This window comes from Paramormyrops kingsleyae, chromosome 18, assembly GCF_048594095.1.
Source record: "Paramormyrops kingsleyae isolate MSU_618 chromosome 18, PKINGS_0.4, whole genome shotgun sequence".
Taxonomy (NCBI): domain Eukaryota; kingdom Metazoa; phylum Chordata; class Actinopteri; order Osteoglossiformes; family Mormyridae; genus Paramormyrops; species Paramormyrops kingsleyae.
Window position 1 is genome coordinate 7897010 of NC_132814.1, and position 21367 is coordinate 7918376.

Sequence of the window (21367 nt, forward strand, 5' to 3'; positions counted from 1 at the left end):
ATATCAGTAACAAGAAAAAAGTCCATAATAACTCAACAACTTCAAAAACTCTTAATAACCAAAGAAAAGATTATGTTCAGTGGAAAGTCTGCTTCCTTATTTTGCTCTCAAACATTGTCAAAGGATCTGGCCCTGAGGTCCTGGGACTCACGGTTTCTGGTTCTTGAAGCTCTTCAGGCGGTACAGCTCTCCCATGTACACCTCACTCATGTTCACATCGCTGTGCACCACCAGCTTGTACTGACGGATGCTGCAACAGCAGGACAGCTGATGAAGCACCTCACACACCACTTAGGCATCTAGCGATATTAATGAAGTCTAACTGAAGTGAACTTAGACCTCCAGCCTTGATCAGTCAGTGGTAACAATGGACGGCCTGATTTTGTCGAGTTCAATGTGTCCCTGGGTCAACAAGGGGGGGTATGATATCACAATAGTTGTCCATTTTTTTTTCTCATTTTCAAACTGAAGGCTTCCAGGCATTTAGCCAGCAGTGTTGTGTGGCTCAGCAGGTTAAGCCTCTGTGCTTATGATCGGAAGGTTGTTGGTTCAAGCCTCATTATTATTATTAATATTATTTTTGTTGTTTATTATTATTACTATTATCATCATAAAATAAAGACACACCCCTGCATTGCTCCATACAGCCTTTGCAGGTAAGCATATTCCTGTATTGTCTGTTTATCTATGACATGACCCTTAACAAAAGGCATACACAATATAACAGGTACTTTAGAAATCTGTGCACCTGGCCGCTTACACTGGAGAACACTGGTTTTAATTAATGTGGTGATGTCATAGTTTAATTAATGTGGTGATGTCATATTTTAATGTGGTGATGTCATACTTTAATGTAGCGATGTCAAAGGATGATGATTGTGACTGGTTAAAGAGGTGAAACAGAAGCCCCTCCCTTGTTGACCCAGGGACACATCAAACTCCTCAAAATCAGGATGCGAGTTAATGACGGCCTGGAGGATTATCACCGAAGCCCAGAACTCATGTTATTCCACACTAAGCTTAAACTCTGCCTAATAAATCATGACTGGTGGGGTCAGGCCAGGAGGGGGCTTAAGGTTAGGCACCACCCACCTGCAGTCCTCTCCTGTGGCCTCCACACCAAAGTGCTCGCACACTGCGGGCCAGAACTGCTCCCGCCATGAGACAAAGTCCTCTTCCAAGCTGACAGGGTGACAGCGGGAGACATCAGAAGCAACCCTCAAGGTATCAAGCCAAATAACCCAAAGACATTAAAAAACACTACTAAACAGAGGCGTACAATACGTTTCGGCAAATATAAAACTCACTCTCAGTGAAATGGTTTGCACACATTTTTCTGCACATGGTGTCACACACCTGGCAGGAGCGAATGGTGTGCAGGAAAGGTCACAAAAGTGTCTGTTATAGGGATGGGTCACAACAGGCATTCACAGGCGATATTTCTATTGACAGATGGAAATGTTGCCTGAGAGGCCACTGACAAGCTATCATCGTTATGCAAAAAAGGAACCGCACTCACAATATACTTCTCATACTATTTAGGAAAAAAGTTTATTGCACCATGCTACACAGACGCGTTTCGGCGTCAAGCCGTTATCAATGTGTTAAAAACACCAAACCACACTGGTTTTGTCCAGGCAACAAGAAACAGGTGATAGTGTGACGTCATAATTGCCAACCCCCAAGAATGCACACCTTGACACACAGACACACAATTACGCACCAGATCTCCAAAGAAAAAATACAAACTATATATGCACACATAATATATAACAAATAGATACCAATATCATAATACAACAATCCCATACATACCCCAAAACCCTCAAATAGACAAAACAGACCTTGATAGACAATGATTCACAAAAAGCAATTTAAAACTAGCTCTTCATTAAGGCCATTAGGATGTCCGGTTTGAAGTTGGTGGATCCAGAAAGCCTCTCGCTGGAGGAGATGATGCTCCCTGTCTCCACCACGCCTAAGATGTTTAACCAACTCAATCGCTTGGAATTTCAAAGTACACACTTCATGTCCAGAGGCATTGAAATGCCTTGCTACAGAAGACTTGACATCATGATTTCTTATATTACTTTTATGTTCATTAATTCTTATTTTTAGTTCTCTTTGTGAGTGCGGTTCCTTTTTTGTATTTTGATGTCGTTAACTCGCACCCTAAGTAATTTTTTTAGATATTTTGGAGTTTGAGCGCGCCTATCTTTGAAGCTATCATCGTTATCATTTATAGTAGGCTACACATTTTTATATAAAAAGAAGCCGTACAGAGAGTAGTGTCCCAGTGAGCAACAGAATGGGTTATAATTGCACACCCAGTTGGCCAACATTTGTGCCACACAGCACCTGGACCAGCAGGGGGCGCTGGTTCACGTCGCGCTGCTTTATCCTGACCCCCCCACGCTCCCACACTCACTTGGCGTCGTCGTCTCCCAAGCCCAGGTCAAAGATCCTACGGCCTCCTAGTTCAGCCAGTCGTCTGTCCACGAACTTCCCCATGGCGTTGTAGTGTTCGTACGTTTTATTCCCCAGGGCAAACACCTTCAGAGAGCCCCCCCCCCAACAAAAAAAGACACATTTCAGTGATTATGATGAGTCAGCATCAAACTACAGGACAGAATGGCCGTACAAAGGATCTCAAACGGAACAATTCCCATTGTTATTCACTGTAAACGAGTTTCTGTTTTATCATTAGCATGGAGCGGAATTTCAAAGCACCCAAAGTTAATTGCTTCCAGTCAGAAGTTACATTCCCTGCTAAGCTAACACAGGCACAAATACAAAAACACCCAAAAAGAACAGAAGTAAGACGAGCTCAAGTACAGTCACAGGAACCATTTCAAAGCCTTGTTAGAGGGGAAAGTGTGTCGGTTACAACATGCAACATGAAATGAGTACAGATGGTACCATGGTGTTCTCTAATGTTTATTATTATGGAAAATTCTGTGTAGTTGGGTCTTAAGTGCCTGTATGCATGTAGCTCATAATTATCGCTATACTTTGCTATTTTCATTTAAAAAAATCATATGATAAATAATGCGTAACCATGCAAATGACATGAGTGCTCTGTAAATCCTCCTGAGATCCAGCGATTCATTTTTGTCCTCCGTAGAGGACGTTGTGTTTCTGCTCTTCCTCGAAGCGGACAGCTGGGGCTTTGAGACGTCAGCACACGTGTGGGTGTCTGCTTTTCACCATCCCAGCTGACTCTAAATGGGCGCTTGCATCGCAAGCTGGTAACTAAATAAAATCAGCGCAAAGCAGTTCTGTACGGCAGTAAAGACATGGGTACAAGGGGCTGTTGTAACCATCCAAATGCAACATGAAATATATATTTTTTTGCAAAAGTTAAGCTAATGAAAGACCAGCTCTGATCCTGTAAACACATCAGCGAAATAAGAAGAGACGACGGCTGAGACTCAGGGGAAGCACAGAGGGACGTGACGCAGGCAGCCCATGCTTTCATGTATGGATATCAAAGGAACTCATTACCATCCCTGTGTCGCAGTAAAGATGCTGGGAGAGCAAGCAGAGGCGAGTTCTTGGAAGCTCCGCCCCCAAGCCCAACTGACGCCACATGCTGAGCTCCATGGGCCCCTAGTGCCCGCAGGACTCTGCTCCGTTCAGGTTTGATGTGGTGGGGTGGCATGTTCTACAGCCTGAGCAATAATGCAGTCAGTTAGACCACCTCTGGCTTGTGATGGCCCTGCCTCTGTTTTACTAAACCTGAAGAAGCTGGACAAGGTTGACCTCCAAGGGCCCTAAAGATTAACCGCCAAGGTGCCTCTCCCCAATCTGCTCATCATATGATGTGCCTCTGGACGTGGAGACGCATACTTGCTGAGCAGATGCTGCCGTTTCTCCGGCAACCAAATTCTAGGTCTGCAAGGAAGGGGATGCGTAGGGAAAGATGAAGTCCACTTACGGCAAAGTTCACACCTTCAAGACTGACACTGGTCTCCTGAAGCCAAACGGAGAAGTCTTGGGCGTTATCTGTGGGCTCCCCTTCGCCGTAAGTGGCCATGCAAAAGATGACAAGAGAATCCTCTATCTCCGTCAGGCGGGACAGCTCAGACTGAGGACGGAACGCATCTTATTCACACAATGTTATTAAAAATTATGAAGTATGCCATTATTAACTGCTTGTCAATCAATTAAAATCATTTAGCAATCAAGACTGAGACTAATTAAAGATTCCCAATGGGCTTATTGTTCAGATCCCAAGGTCATCACCACCCTGAAAGATGCTATGAAGTCGCTAGAACATTGACTGTGGAATGACATGTATCCTTATTTTATGCCAGTTACTACTTTGTTTTAACAGTACATGACTGGTACTTCAAAATTACTGTGTGTGATTAATTTCTATTAATTACTTAATTTAGGCTTATTTATTTATTTATTACTTTAAGATAGGAACCGTATTTTCTTTATGTGGGTGCAATACAATTTCATTGTATATTTCTACAATGACAATTAAAGGAATCTATCTAATCTATATATCTATACTAGAGCAGGAACGGGTCATCAACCTTCAGAAATCAACACAGGGTTTTAAACTCCTCAGCCTGTTGGTGAGGCTCTTATTTTTGTCACTTCTGGCAATTCCTGATAGATTTCTTGCTTAGCTGGATAACTTGTCAGATTCAAGGTAGTTTGGGCTAAATTTTAGTGAATGAAGATCAAGTGCATTTAAACCGGGCTACCTTAAGTCTGACAAGGTATACGGCTAAGCAAGAAGTCCTGCTTCATGATACAGTCACAGGGTTTGCAAATCTGACGTAAGGAAATTATTCAGCTGGGGAGCAGCTGTATTCGGGGAATAAAGACTGGCTAAATTACCATATCGTATTCCTCAGGGTCGGCTGCCATTCCTTTCATGCCGTAACGCTGGGCATCCTTGGAGAGGCGGTTGGCGAACTCCTCCGCCGTGCCCGTTTGGGATCCGTAGAAGACCACAATGCTTTTGTTCTGCAGAAACAAGAACCGTCTGGACTTCAAATGATCAAATGCATCACAGCAGTGAACAAAAATGTCCACTATGGCTTCTCTGTTCACATGTACATGTAAATTACGCCACTTCGTTAGGCTAGCTTATCTGGGGAACAAAAAAATATGTATGAAAAGATTTTGGCGAGCAAACAAACGCGTGAAAAATCGAAACTGCATCGTTGAATAAAGGACATTTGTAACATCCTACATTTTAAACAGTGTAAACATGCAGCAGATAAACATCACTTGCAAAACAGATGCGGTGCCTAGAATACTTCTATTCTGCAACAAGAAAATTACTTTTAAATAATGTTATCAGGAAAGAGAAAGATTACTCACGGTTCTTTTCATTTTCTCAATAAAACTTGTTTCACGTACAGAGGTAGGTGGCCTACAAAGAGAAAAAAAAAACATTCACCTATTTTTCTTTGGGGATCATGAACTTCAGCTCATCTGCGCTCTTACCACTGAACTTTTAACCCCTACCCAGCTCTAAGCTTAACCACAGGTAACCAATGAAAATACAAGACTTCCGGCATTTTTAGTTGTTTGACAGATTTTTATAAAATTGTTTCCTTTTATGGGGACTGAAAATATGTCCCCAAGAGGAAAAAATAACAGGTTTTTATCTCATTGTGGCGACATTTAGTTCCCACCATGTAATGGATGGACAGACACAGACACACGCACTGTTTGGGAGACAAGGAGCAGGACCCTCACCCATGAATAGACGGAGGGAACTGTACGTTAACCTGATCTGTTACCCTAAGTTACAGCATGTTCAAAGAGTTACTTTCCTTTATTCTTGTATCTCAACAGGGAGGCACCTTCATTCTCGAAACATGATATAAGATGAGGATTTTACATAATAGTGCTGCACAAGGTGATGGAGTTTCCAAAAAAGGCCTGTTAGCACAGACTGTTGGAACAGCCAGCTTCTTAAGCTCTGGGTGATGATCTCATACACAACAATCCGCAGAAAGACTGAAATAGCAGCATTTTGCATCACTGACTGCACAAGTCTGGTTATATTTCCAAAAATCCAGCAAATTTTAAATATGACATTCTTTTAGGTACCGTCTGTAGTTTATGACACAAAATTTCAAAAAATCAAAGTTATTTCATTTAGTCGACTTAAATCACAAGCTTCAGATATCAAATATTTGACATATTTGACATATTTTTCCAGACAATATAGGCCTAGTATTAGCGATCTCTATGTTTGTTCACTTCAAGACTCTCCAATCTGCAGTTCGGCATGTTACTGAGAGTGTTGGTAGAGTAAAACCTCTTTTCTTTACCAACAAAGTGTCCGGTCTTGAAAAGTTCAGAAACCAACACATTCTACTAACAACAACCACAACTCTGAAATTCCCACAACAAACACGTCAAATCTTTAATAAAATGTGCTTACGTGCAAACCAGACACCATTCTGTGTTCCCCTGAAATGGAAAGTCTTACAGAACCCATTTTATCACATAATAATTCAGATAGTTAAAAATTAATCCGCTTATAAATTTATGCTACCCAGAAGTCCTGAGCAAATCACCCAGTCAGGACTGACTGACCTGTTTGCAAGAGCCTGCCTTTCCCTGGACACAGAGTACGTACATCCCATGTTCAAGCATTCAGGCCATATATTCCAAGAAAGGGAAGAGACAATCTGATCTCCCTGACCGATGAAGTCAAAACATGGAGTAATAATCAAAAAGAGGAATCAGCAAAACAAAACAAAACAAAACAAACAAAAAAAAAGTTTAGAAAAATAATGAGGCGCCGACTTGGATTCTTCATACTCCATAGCTTGCAAAGAGGTCTCCTGCTTAACCAGACCCCCCACTGCTCTCCTGCCAGTCGCTCAGCAGCAGAGCGAGGTCAGTTATTGCGTTAATTCCGTGTCCCGCGGGCTGGCGTTCCGGCCTCCTCCTCCTGCGTCATACGCACCACTCAGGAGCAAGCCCAACATCTGGAAAGGGACAGGCGAAGTGATGGGAAATAAACAAGCCTCCGAAATCTCCCATAAGGCCCTGCAGCTGCCACACTCATGCGCACAAGTATGCGTGCACAGACACACCAGTCTCCCACGTGTAAATGCTTACAAATATAAATGCACACACACTGTAGTGCATCCGGCATTTCCTCCCCTCCCATTTTCCTTTCCAGCCTGCAGGGAATAAAGGAGAGAAAAAAAGTGTACACTGCAATCCAGTTACCCTGGCAACCATTTATAATAGCTACAATGTTTTCTTTGTTTTTGACACAAACCATGCAGCCCCTGAGCACAGAGAGGGTATCACTATGGTAACCTGATCTGTCACATTAAGGTTATCATTTGCAAAACAGCACGGCGCCTTCAAAAATCCCGATAAACCGAGGAGGAGATGGTTAGACAGAGCTGTGCTTCAGCTATCCCGATGTCTCACCTGCTTCTTAGGCCACTTCCCCTCACAGATCAAAGAACAGTGACATATTCATCGCTTTGGACACAATGGGCGACTGAAAGCTCACTGAGACATCACCACACATTAAGTAGCAGTCCTGATCTTTCCAATAATGTCTGGCATCTTCAGCTTCTCTTATGAAACATATGATCTGATGTTCACCTGTAATATATATCGAACTATATACTATTCATAAGCTTCATAAGGTCTTCAGGTACCTCTAGATGGTCATTCTTGCTTCCTCCCATCTTCCTGTCAGATGGTACTCATATAAAACCTGTTCTTTTATTCTTGTTTAATTTCTATAGTAAATTTCTTAATGGAAGTGGCTAAAATAAATAAACTTGTTTTTATTCCACATTGTTTATATATGTGATGCAAGGATCCACCATTCACCAGCAGGGGGCGATCAGCACCATGCAGGCCAATGGTAATGGATTTCCTCGCTGTTGGCCACAAGGAATGGCAACAGAACATGGCTGGTAGCTGCTGCAAAACAGGGGGTTAGACTGTCTTCTCCTCAAACCCCACCCACCCCGTACTGGGGAGAAGGTAGGCAGGAAAGTGCAAATCCACTGTTCATGGTGTCTCCGTGTGTGAATAGTCTATTTAGAGGACACCCATGCTGAAGAACCAGCTGCCTCCTGACTGACCCCATCCATGTCTAAGGATCTGAGCCTGTTTTGAAGAGCTGCTTCCCCCCGACAAGAGCCCCTTCACCATCACCAGCCATCTGTATATCCCCCCCCCAAATAAACCTCGCCCCTCAAAAGGTATCACACACACCACCCATAATGTTCTGAATTCACATGCATGTTTCAGCTGCTTCATATGCAGCAGAAAATACCCCACAGAGTCAAACAAAACACTCTCATTCCTCTAAAAGACTACAAGCTGAACCCAGAACAGCTGCAAACAGTTACACAAGGTTTTTTTTACAATAAGAAAATGTTAATGAACAACTGAATGGGCAGCTCTCTATTTACATAAATCCAGATTCATTCAAAATATATATTGGAAATACATTGGGCTAACGCAAAAAGGCGACATATATGTAAACTACCTTTTCATTTATGTGATATATATTCCTTTGTTTGTACTATTAGTATATTTTTGGCCTGTGTTTTTTCTGTGAGGTGTCTCGAATGTTATGGGGGGCAGTAAATACAATTAATGTACAATGTGTGTGGGACACTATGTATCAAAATATAAGGACTGCCACTCATGCGCAGTACACACATGTTTTTCCAACTATATTTAGGAAAAGTAAATGTATAAAAGGAAATGTGGCACTAAAGTCAAGATACACTTGCATGGTAGGGTGGCTGAAAGTCTGATCGAGGAACAGATACTAAAATCTGAAAGTGATGACATTTCATGGGTTCATGACATTGCTGATAGACAATGGCAACACTCACTGTATGGGGACATCCTTAATCACCATTACGTCCTTCTTCTTGCGGAAGACAAGCCAGTAAACAAGAAAACCAACGATGAGGGACAGAAGGAAGACGGAGAAGTTCTTGAAGAGGGGGTCTTCCTCTGTCGCCGACTCCAAGGAGGGAATGTCCATTTCAGGATCTGTCATGATGTCACTAGATGCTGTCAATGCAGGAGGACACAGAGAGTCATGTGAAGGGACACACACTCTGTGCTGAAGTCGTTCCCCTTTTCGCAAAGTTTTCCTAATGCAAAGAGACTACATTAGGCATCAAATTAGGTCCTAGTGATTAGGTCAGTGTTTCCCAGTCCGATGCTCGGGGACCAACAGACGGTCCATGTTTTTGCTCCCTGCTTGACAGACCACATTTTTGCTTCCATATTTGCGGGGGGGTCCCTGAGCATCGGGTTGGGAAACACTGGAAGACACATCTGTCGCACTTCCATCCATTTCAATTGACGAATGTAGGGTTGCAGAGAGCTGGGGACCTAATGCCAGAAAATATGGTTTACAAGGCAGAGGTCACCTTGGAAAGGACTTCAGCCAATTACACTGCACATGCTCACACATACAGGCATTACACTGCACATGCTCACACATACAGGCATTACACTGCACATGCTCACACATACAGCCATTACACTGCACATGCCCACACATACAGGCATTACACTGCACATGCTCACACATACAAGCATTACACTGCACATGCTCACACATACAGGCATTACACTGCACATGCTCACACATACAGGCATTACACTGCACATGCTCACACATACAGGCATTACACTGCACATGCTCACACATACAAGCATTACACTGCACATGCTCACACATACAGGCATTACACTGCACATGCTCACACATACAGGCATTACACTGCACATGCTCACACATACAGGCATTACACTGCACATGCTCACACATACAGGCATGCACTGCGGACAATTTGTGCATGTGCATGTGCATGTTCAAATCCTCCCACAGCATTTTATTTGAATTGGGATCTGGAATTCGACTTGCCCATTCTGTAAATAACCCTCCATTTTTTCCTTCTCAGCCTTTGTAGATTTGCTTGTATATTTAACGCCATTGTTATGTTGAAATTCCCTCTTAAGGATCGGCTTTGTGATAGACGGCCTCGCTGGTATGATGTGGTGTTCGCTGTAGACATTACGAAGACATGTTGGCCAGGCTCAGAGACAGCAAAGCCGCTCCAAACCAAAAAATTCCCACCGCCAAGCTTCACAGCTGCTCTAAGGTTTATTCTCAAATGTTATTTTTTTCCCACCCAGCATAACATCTACAGTTGCGCCCAAACGTCTCCACCTTTGACTCATCTGTCCAGGGCATGCTGTTCCAGAACTGTTGTCACTTATGTTGGCGTCTAATGGCAATCTTCAGCCTTGTGTTGTCGTTCTCTGTTGAAAGACGAGGCTTCTTCCTCGCCGCCCTCCCATACGGCCAAATCTGACATCTGCATTTTCACATGTAGTCGACCGCAGATCCCTTGACGAGACCCTGGGGTTCTTCCTGACTTCCTCTGCTCTCTAGCTGAATTTGGTGGGATGACTTATTTTGTCAAGATCTGAAGGTCTGAAACCTTCATAAAAACCAACTCTTTTGAGAGTGGCATGATGGTACCATGTACCTCAATGGCTATGGCCAAACCAGACCAGCTGTCCATATAAGCTGTAAGACAATAGCCTAAGCCAGTGTTTCCCAACCCGATGCTCAGGGACCCCTGCCCCCCCCCAAACACGGGAGCAAAAATGTGGTCTCTCAAGCAGGGAGCAAAAACATGGACCGTCTGTTGGTCCCCGAGCATCGGACTGGGAAACACTGACCTAATCACTAGGACCTAATTTGATGCCTAATTTTTAGGTTTATTGTAGGGTTAAATACGAAGGTGTACTAACTTTTTCCTCACAAGAAAATAGAATGATTATTTTAAAGTATATTAACAAAGTAAATTAACAGTGCAACTTTTTTTTATTTTACCACATTTCTTTATCAGTGTTGTTGAAGTTATCTAACATTTGTCCAAATACGTAGAAAAAATATTTAAAGGATGTTCTTGTTAAAAATTAACGCCACTCTGTACACCATGTATAATGGGATGGAAAGCTAGTGTTGGTGTTCCCTGGACAGGATGCCAGAACATACCTGCCTACAAACACGACAAGAAATTCTGAAAAAACAATCAGTACTACTGCATGTTTTTGGACTGTGGGAGGAGACCAGCCCCCCACACACACACACACACACGCACGCACGCACGCACGCACGACCTTGAAAGTGAGTTGCAGCAGTGCTTCCCGAAGTGTCACAATACCTCCCAGATACGAAAACCACACAGGATTTATGCAACAAACAGAACTGTGACAACCAAAAATCCCCAATGAAATGGGTATAAATAAAAAGCCGCAATGATGTCAATTCTCCGCCCATTTTTCCCATCAAAACCACAAATCAGGCTCTGAAGGATCAGTTAAATACCTCAATCAGCATCCAGCAAGCAAATAAGCAAAGAAAAGACTCACAAAGACTCACAGAGACTCATTAGGGTTACAGGCCCCCAGTCACTGGGATGGAGATTATGGCTTCTGCTGAGATATTCGGTAACACTTTACATTCACATGCACCCTCATAATGCATTCATAATGCATTCATAGAACATTCATAAACAGCATGCAAGTACACCATAACATCCTAACATCCCTTAAAAGCTTTAATATACATTAATAACAAACATTACATGATTATATAATTATAATGTTTGTTATTATGATATAATGTTTGTTATTAATGTATATTACTGCTGTTAAGGGATGTTAGGATGTTAAGGTATACATACATGATGTTTATGAATGTTTTATGAATACTTAATGAATACATTATGAAGGTGCACTGAACGTTTTATGAATGCAATATAAAAGTATTATGAAGGTGCAGTTAATGTAAAGCATTACCAGATATTCATACTGTGAAATGAGGCCCAAACACACAAACAAAAGGTTTCCAGCTGCTAATTCAGAACCTTTTCTTAATAGGTTTTCATAGCCTTTGTCTAAAGAAATATCAGTGGACTCAAACATAAAGCACATTTTCAAAACCTTTAAAACTGAAAGATACATTGTACAGTCAACCACCTTGGCCCAATTTGCTCTATTGCACATCGTTACCACAAATCCACAACTCCTTGTATTATTATACAGTATTGTGTTTCTCCAGCCCTATACAATTGGCATTTTGTATTACGTTAAATCAATTATGCTAACAGAATAAATTGATATTTTGCCAAAAGAAAAACACATTAACCCACAATGGGGAAATTCACAAGACAAACAAAACGCATTATAAAGTTATATACGTACCAGATCTCTATCGGAGACAAACACAAATTTCCAACAGATTTTAATGCCTCGTCTTGTGCAATATTTGCTAAAGGAAATGAAGACACGAGTTTTCCAGCCAGGTCACAGTTTTTGTTGCAAATTCACACGGTATTATTAATAACCTACAGGGATGCATTAAAAAAACACAAGACAAGCCTTATTCATCAAAAAGTCCTTCTGCATAACCTGTGGTTTGTTCACTTCAAACTCTTCCTTTGTTTTACATATACATATTTTATCATCGCTATATTTTATCCTTATATTTATAGCCTAATGTGCACTTTGCATTTGTTTACATTTATTTTCTGTCGTTATAGTGGAAAATAATGTTTTCTGTGTTTAATTTCAGGGGGAGTCATTTCTTCCGCCATTTGTGCCCTTTATCTCCAGCCGACATCCATATGACATTAATCTGTTGATCTCCTAGTTGTAACTTTACCCTTTTCGAAAACACTGTTTTGCAAATGTTCACAGACATTTGGACGCAGTAATGATTTTATTCTTCTTTCATGTAGAGCTACACTGTTACGATCGATCTCGCAGGGATGAAAGGAAGTGCAGACAAGCGCTGAAATATGAAATGCAATTCTTCATTTTAAACACAAGGGGGGGGGGCAGATAACTAATAAGTTAGGCTGCAAAATTACAGACACCAACTGTGACATAACAAGTGACCTAAGTGTGAGTCCTGGTGCGCAGTACATGTGCCAGCACAAAGAAAATTAATAAGAAAATATTGTATGTCGGACTACATTTTTTCCTGGATTAGCACAGTTGACTAGTAGCAGAAACGACCTCCCCTCCAGCCCCGTCCCCTCCTCCAGTCGACAAGTTTTTCCAGTGAAATCATTGTATGACGCAAACTGGTCCGCAGACAATAAAAGATTAGCATCCCCTTCCCTAAGCGGCCGTCCCTGTCGCCTGAATGGGTCGATCAGCCCTGCATCTGTCCATTACAGCTAGAAATCATGATTCTTTTCCGGGAATTTCTTTCCTTTAACTAAATTTTGTCCCAAATTGTTCATTGATTCGTTCATTTCTGACAGTGGTGAGTTTTAACGTAACAACTTAAGTAGGCCTCCGTGATACTTCCTGTGCTTAGACTTTTGAATGAATTAATGTCATAAATAATTCATGTTAAATAGCACCTTTCAGAAAGTGCTTTACAGAAGCACTGTGCAGGGGGCCACTTCAACCACCAGCACTGTGTAGCCCCCACCTGGATGAATCTGCGCCAGTGCACTCACCACACGGTAGCTAGGCTTTCCTAGTTGGTCTCCCAGGCCCAAAGCTGCTTAGCCTATGATGGATTACCAGGTCTGTACTGCGGGTTACACAGTGTGGGATGTTCTTGGGGCATGTGTGCTATTGCCAACTGTCCAGCAGTGTGGACTTGTTTGCTGCAGCTGCTGGACAGACCTTATGTTCCCTATGTTAGTTAGGCCAGACTTTTCTCTCCTGGTATATGTGGGTCCCATCTGGGCCCAGGAAGGATAGACTGGAAGACCTCCAGCCTCAACTAACGCCAGGACATGCACAAGGCCATTGCCGGCCACCACTGGCTGTCCTAAGGGCAAACTAAACAGGACATGCACAAGGCCATTGCCGGCCACCACTGGCTGTCCTAAGGGCAGACTAAACAGGACATGCACAAGGCCATTGCCGGCCACCACTGGCTGTCCTAAGGGCAGACTAAACAGGACATGCACAAGGCCATTGCCGGCCACCACTGGCTGTCCTAAGGGCAGACTAAACAGGACATGCACAAGGCCATTGCCGGCCACCACTGGCTGTCCTAAGGGCAGGCTAAACAGGACATGCACAAGGCCATTGCCGGCCACCACTGGCTGTCCTAAGGGCAAACTAAACAGGACATGCACAAGGCCATTGCCGGCCACCACTGGCTGTCCTAAGGGCAGACTAAACAGGACATGCACAAGGCCATTGCCGGCCACCACTGGCTGTCCTAAGGGCAGACTAAACAGGACATGCACAAGGCCATTGCCGGCCACCACTGGCTGTCCTAAGGGCAGACTAAACAGGACATGCACAAGGCCATTGCCGGCCACCACTGGCTGTCCTAAGGGCAGGCTAAACAGGACATGCACAAGGCCATTGCCGGCCACCACTGGCTGTCCTAAGGGCAGACTAAACAGGACATGCACAAGGCCATTGCCGGCCACCACTGGCTGTCCTAAGGGCAGGCTAAACAGGACATGCACAAGGCCATTGCCGGCCACCACTGGCTGTCCTAAGGGCAAACTAAACAGGACATGCACAAGGCCATTGCCGGCCACCACTGGCTGTCCTAAGGGCAGACTAAACAGGACATGCACAAGGCCATTGCCGGCCACCACTGGCTGTCCTAAGGGCAGGCTAAACAGGACATGCACAAGGCCATTGCCGGCCACCACTGGCTGTCCTAAGGGCAGGCTAAACAGGACATGCACAAGGCCATTGCCGGCCACCACTGGCTGTCCTAAGGGCAGGCTAAACAGGACATGCACGAGGCCATTGCCGGCCACCACTGGCTGTCCTAAGGGCAGGTTAAACAGGACACCGGTCCATTCCAGCACAGCGCTACTTATGCATATTTCTGACGTTTGAATTTTGCTTGGTTGGGGCATTCAGGGGGGCTGGAGAGCCACCAGAGGCATATCCAGGTGGTTGTTCCTAGTAACCTATTAACTGGCATAGCATAACAATGTAGACCTTAACACAAAGACATTCTTCAGTAAGGGAAACTATTACCCTGTAACGTGATCGCTGCCAGTCTTATTCTTCTACACAATGGGTACTGGTGATAAACACCTTTGTCATTTTACTGCAACATTTGTACCAGCAGAACTTTACTACTGATTGCACCGATGCTGACTCCTGTGTAGGTTTGTGGAAGAAGGCAGACTGTAAAATAAGCTGCTTTAGCATATAAATAAAAACAAAAAACAAACAGATGAATCATTCCAGTATCAGTTCCATGCACTCGCTGCTGGCAGATAGCAATGAAGATGTATGAAGTTGTCTTAGGCTTTTCAACTGGTCCGATTATTGTATGATTTTTCAAGAAATTATGCAAAGTATGTAATTATGAATGACGCCCCCCCCCCAAGTCATTCCATTTTACTACTGCCCCCACTTTGTGTTTTTAGTTATATCACTTTGAATGACGCCTAACTTTTCCCATATTTTTTTCCATAGGTGGTTCCAGATGATTTAACACAAATCATACATACAGATGTAAGAATGCAAAAAAGTTAAGATAAATTTTAACGGCACTGGGAATCTGTCACCATCGGAGTTCAAACTGGCTTCAGCAGCTCAACGGCTCAAATCACTATTTGTGTAGTCAACCGATGACTAAAAAAAAAAAAAAAATCTAAAAAAACATAAAATCCCTTACAGCCCATTAAAAGCCCCGTTGAATGTTCATGTTACCATTAAATGAGGAATTCCATCCAACAAGTATTCAGTAAAGGTTTTTCACACCAGACTATTTTTATACCCAAAATAAACTGTATGGAATGTAACATGTAGAGATATCAATTTTCAAGATCATTTTCAGAAAAAACGAAAAATATTTGTGTCGACAAGTTTAATTGGTTCCAGGATTTTCTTGACTAAGTGGGATATGCAGCATTCTGCAAATCATGAATCTTTTCCAACTCTCAGGACCGGCATCTGTGCCATGTGTTGGTGGTGGTGGTCTTCTTTCAAAAAACACACAGTCTTTAAACCAAACAACACAGCACTCATTTTTAAAAAGATTCTCATGTAACCCTTTCAGATGTAAGAACTTCCATCCTCCATGATTCCTTAATAGTCTGATAAACCGAACAATAGTCTAAATAATGGCTTAAAACTCGCTGCAAAATCAAGGTCTTGACCGTTAGCCCAGAAAAACAGCTGTGCAGAGCTTTATTACTATGAAAATAACGTTTTGGCGTTACCTCTACGCAGAAGAAACGTTAGAAATTATTACAAACTGATAAAATTGCTATGAAATTACTTTTAATTTCCTGACTGGCCTCTGGCTTAATAGAAATAGATTAAATGTTCTTTATATACACACATACACACATACAATAAGGCAACAGTGTCTGGACTGAGCACAATTCAAGTGTCTCTAGAGATTCCACACACTGCAACAGGCTGCTGGGTTGTATAAAGGGAGACTTCTTGCACAGAAGTTTACCAGGAAATTACTGAAAGAAAGTTACTGAAAAATTTACTGAAAAGCCATCAGATAAAAATCACGAAACACCTACACCAGTATAAAGTCAGGGAATGATGAGTTACATCCCACCGCAAGAAGACCCAAAGTATTGAACGGCCTGCAATTCCCCAACCCTTGCTGGAATGCTGAGCCCATTGGAAGGCATTACGTCATATGGCTCATGTGAAGCAGACAAAAATGAATGCCAACCAGCTGATTAAGTGTATGCTCTCACAGATTTCAGAGACATAGGACATTCTTTACTGTTTCTGAAGTTGAGAGTATAGAACAGTGCAGACCCAGAGTGTATTTTACAAATACAGATTTTTTGTCACAAATTGACAATATTCAGATAACAACACTGATCTTCTTTCTATTGAGGTACGATCGCCAAAGGTCTTTAATCGTATGACAGGGCTATATTTAGGATTCCAAGAAAAATTGATTGCAATCCATAAAATGGATTAAAACCATCACAAATATGACAGAAAAACTCACCCGTAACACGCAAACTATTTCTAGTTTTAAATTCTCCAAGCAGGACTTCATTCAGATTAGCCACTCCCAGCCACCTAAAGCTCATCAGACTGACTACCAGGTTTTATACTTGAGGTCAGATGACAGTGGGAATGGTCATCTTGCACAGCATGATGCAGCAGTAATTCAACGTTGCATAATTTACCAAGAAATTGCTCAATCAATGGACACCATTCCCAACGTGACCAACATGAATAAAATCTTTTGTTTCAATCTTACACAAAGACTAAAAAAAATGCTGAGTACTTGGAAGTGTTTTTCAAAGTTCAGGCAAAACTATCTGATCACTTTGATAATAATAAAAATCGATCCTTTATTGTCCCCGTGGGGAAATTCTTTTCACACCTCCCTCAACTTGCTCTTTGCAGAGTAAGCTGTCTGTGAAGGGCAGCCACCCGCAGTGGCGCCCAGGGAGCTGGGGCTGAAGGGCCTTGCTCAAGGACCCGCAGACGTGCTGAGGCTGGGTTTGAACCGGCGACCTTCCGATTACAGGCACACTGAGCCACAAGCAAAATAGTAAAAATATATGCACAACCAAAACATACAGCCACCTGATTTCACTCAAGAAATAAAACAAGAACTAATTTTGGTACAGTTTCAGCTTTTCTAAGAAAACTGGTAGATATTTTTATCAGGAAATTAAAGTGAAAAATAAGCAAACCAATTGTATTGTATTATGCTCCTTCAGAAATAATGTATTCCTGCTTAAATAATTATACCTTCCCTGAACTCGAGAGTGTACATCTATCCTCAAAATACATATTACATACATATGACTTACGAACACTATCTGACCATCTATCCCTCCATCCATCCATCCATGTTCTGCTGATTATCCGGGGTCGGCTGCAGGGGCAGCAGTCTAAGCAGGGATGCCCAGACCTCCCTCTCCCCAGCCACCTCCTCCAGCTCCTCTGGGGGGATACCAAGGCGTTCCCAGGTCAGATGAGAGATATAATCTCTCCAGCATGTCCTGGGTCTGCCCCAGGGTCTCCTCCCAGTTGGACATGCCAGAAGCACCTCCCCAGGGATAGATGTCCAAACCACCTCAGCTGGCTCCTTTCAATGCGTAGGAGCAGCGACTCTCCTTTGAGCCCCTCCCGAATTTCCGAGCTCCTCACCCTGCCTCTAAGGCTGAGCCCAGACACCCTGCAGAGGAAGCTCATTTCTCCCGCTTGTATCTGCGATCTCATTCTTTCAGTTACAACCCAAAGCTCAGGACCTTCTGGCTCAGCTCTTTCTTTACCACGACAGAACGGTACAGATTCTGCATTACTGCTGCTGCACCGGTCTGTCTGTCTGTCTGTCTGTCTGTCTGTCTGTCTGTCTGTCTGTCTGTCTGTCTGTCTGTCTGTCTGTCTGTCTGTCTGTCTGTCTGTCTGTCTGTCTGTCTGTCTGTCTGTCTGTCTGTCTGTCTGTCTGTCTGTCTGTCTGTCTGTCTGTCTGTCTCCCTCCCTCCCTCCCTCCCTCCCTCCCTCCTGCTCCCTTCTTCCCTTACTCGTACACATGAGCATTATTCACATTAATTTAGCAAACAAAAATGAACAATTTACAGTGGCTGCTACAAAAAAAAACCTGCACAGGAATCTGAATTCATTGTGATCGTCACAGTTTACAAAATCAGTTGCACGACATTACACTGCTTACAGCAAGATCCCCCAGGCAGTGTGAGCTACAGGGGAAAAGCCGTTTGCCATAACTGCTTATGCTTATCTGATTGCCACAAGCCTAAAATCTAAGCCAGTATGCAGGACATGAGGGTGGGTGTTCCCTCGACAAGACGCCTGTCCATCAAAGAGCACACAGTCACACGCACAATCTCACTATGAGCAATTTAGACACGCTAATGGTGCTAACTGTCAGTGGCACTGGTGTTCACACCAATTCACCTAACCGCACTTCGTTGGACCGTTCAAAGAACACAAGGTGCCAAGAGAATGCAGGCATTACTGCTTGTGTGATCCCAGATCAAGGAGCCATTCAAAGCTGAAGGCTGTGAATTCAAAGGATTACATCATCGTCGCAGCAGACTTACGTCAGCTAAGGAACCTCCTGACTTGGTTTAACACTCATTAATGTAAGACTTTCCAATCCAGAAGCCAGAGGATGTACATAATAAAATTTCCTTCATAAGACAGGAGACAAACCATGAGACTAACAGAAAAAGGCCTTAATTTATTTTCATATGGATGGATATATGAAATTAAATTTGCTTGAAATGATTTATAAATTACATTTGTACATTATATATTCCTTATCTAGAAATTAATTTGACCCGACATCAATTAAACACTTAACCTACATGTGTCAATTAAGAACAATGGAAAAATAATGGAAACGCTTAATATTTGCAATAACGTATATGGGAAGCAGGTACCTTATGCAAAACTCATTTTAAAAAAAAATCTGCAACTGGTGTAAGAACAGATGTATTGAGCAGCAGAAAAAAGTTGCATAGTCAAGATATTGCAAAGCCTGCTGTCAACAAGCAGATGAGTACATATGTAATGACACCATGAGATGTCAATAGGCTCTTATACTTGGTACTTTCACTGAAAGGTGCAGGATTCATTTTCCTGTCATGGTCTGCTAGAAAGCTAGACATTACATCACCACATTTAGAACTGTAGCTCTGAGACTATGTAAATATTATGGTGAATGTTGAACCTGCTGAGAAAAATCTTCCAGGATGAAAGGAAGCATGGCAAAATTGACTTTTTTTTGCCTATTCCATCTCACTCTCCATGAGGCACACAGACACATACACAAGTGAGAGCAAGTTTGCAGGTCACGGTGCAGAGCCGTCCTGAATCCAGCTACCCAGAAGCCATTGGGGTCTGCCGGCCCCAGGATCTGAGTTGGTGACCTTATGATCGCAGCCACTGACATCAGTATGCCGGCATAGGGTGACCAGGTGATCCATGTCAGGGAGGACACTTTCCAATCTCACCCACTATCACCAAACACAAAACATCAGAACTGCTGGTATCGCTCCTCTTCCTGACATGTAAAGGCCATGCCAAAGCAGACTGAAGCTATTCTGCTGGCTCTTGGAGGAGAAACATCCTGTCAAATGACAATGATGGGTTTTCCTTTATTTTGAAGATTACCTGAATCCTGTTGCTAAGAGTTTGGTGTATCTCATGCCATGGGCGCCTGTATTCAGTATTTTGGTAGATTTTTGAATGCTATTAAAGTATATCAGCAGGCCAACCTTATACAAAATTACACAACCACTGAAAGTCTGAGTAGACAACCGTCTTCGGATAATAAATAATGTTAAATGCTTTTGTTCACAATATATTAATGGCTGTGAACCACGGCAGGGCTTCGTGTTGGGTAAGCCCCTGACCATCCAGTCAAATACAGTGGACCCTCGAGTTACGCTTACAGATCATTTTCTCGTAGAAAAAAAAAACCTCCCGTAACCCCAGAAAAAAGAAGCTTAACTCTGATTGGCCAGGCAGTCCCGTGTCGTCATAGACAAAAGAATTGAAGTTAGAAGCAAATCTTTTAGCTGTCAATGACCGATATACAAATACATTGATTGAGTGAATGACATTCGCACATACCAAATACAAATCAACAGCCGTCATTATGCAGAAAGCCGTTTAACTACAATTTAAAAAGGTTGTCACTACAAAAGTTAGAAATATCAATTATACCAAGTTAATAAAAATAATCATATAGGGCAGCTTAATAAATAGCAATACTACTTGCTCGTGGTACTTAAAAGGCGTATGAAATGCTCTAAACATCTCCGCACAAATAACCAACCCCAGAGAGTTAATGAACAAGTTGTCAGGGTAGCCGGTCATATAAACCCAAGTTCACTGTGTAACTTGCTTTCAGTAACTTACCGTCTTTTACAAGCGACAAATCACAGCGGGAGACGTGGAGCATCGTGTAAACTCTGTGCCTTGGGCATTTCCCGGACACAAATAAAAAACTTAGAAACGAGGAATAACAGCGCAGAGAGACACTTACCAGCACTATCTGCAGGCTGCTCCGGACCCCTGTGTATACCCGAGTACCCACGTCTCGAGCCTAGGTGCAGGAGGAGTCCTAAGCGACCACAAGGGTGGTGGTGGCGGGGGTTAAGATGTGCAGGACAAGGGCAAAACCGCGTCGACGAACAGTATAACATTTCACAACACACTACTAATACACCGTATCATTAATTCCCATTAATTATCATCACTAGTACGAACATTTAAAAAGATCTAATCCTCCCCTGACATTCTGTTCGCACCGCTGACGTTTTTTAACACGCCAAGTTTATTTAAAGAGCAGCGGTCAAATCATAGGTGGTACATTGTGGACGTGCTC

The 21367-nt window shown here is 42.8% G+C and overlaps 1 protein-coding gene across 4 annotated transcripts in view; it reads right to left on the bottom strand.

Moving 5' to 3' along the window:
- Positions 1-21150, bottom strand: part of pora (P450 (cytochrome) oxidoreductase a) — a 31229-nt gene extending 10079 nt beyond the window's left edge. The window contains exons 1-8 of one of the 4 annotated variants that reach the window (XM_023819379.2): positions 21026-21150; positions 8865-9048; positions 5344-5395; positions 4855-4983; positions 3938-4087; positions 2429-2553; positions 1093-1182; positions 152-250 (exon numbers count right to left, since the gene is read on the bottom strand). In XM_023819379.2, the coding sequence (XP_023675147.2) occupies positions 152-250; positions 1093-1182; positions 2429-2553; positions 3938-4087; positions 4855-4983; positions 5344-5395; positions 8865-9034 (815 nt within the window). In that variant the 5' untranslated portion in view covers positions 9035-9048; positions 21026-21150. Of the gene's footprint in view, positions 1-151; positions 251-1092; positions 1183-2428; positions 2554-3937; positions 4088-4854; positions 4984-5343; positions 5396-6573; positions 6942-8864; positions 9049-12267; positions 12305-16999; positions 17071-21025 lie in introns of those variants that run through there. The other 3 variants (XM_023819381.2, XM_023819382.2, XM_023819383.2) reach the window with 3 other exon arrangements.
- Between the last annotated feature and the right edge of the window lie 217 nt (positions 21151-21367).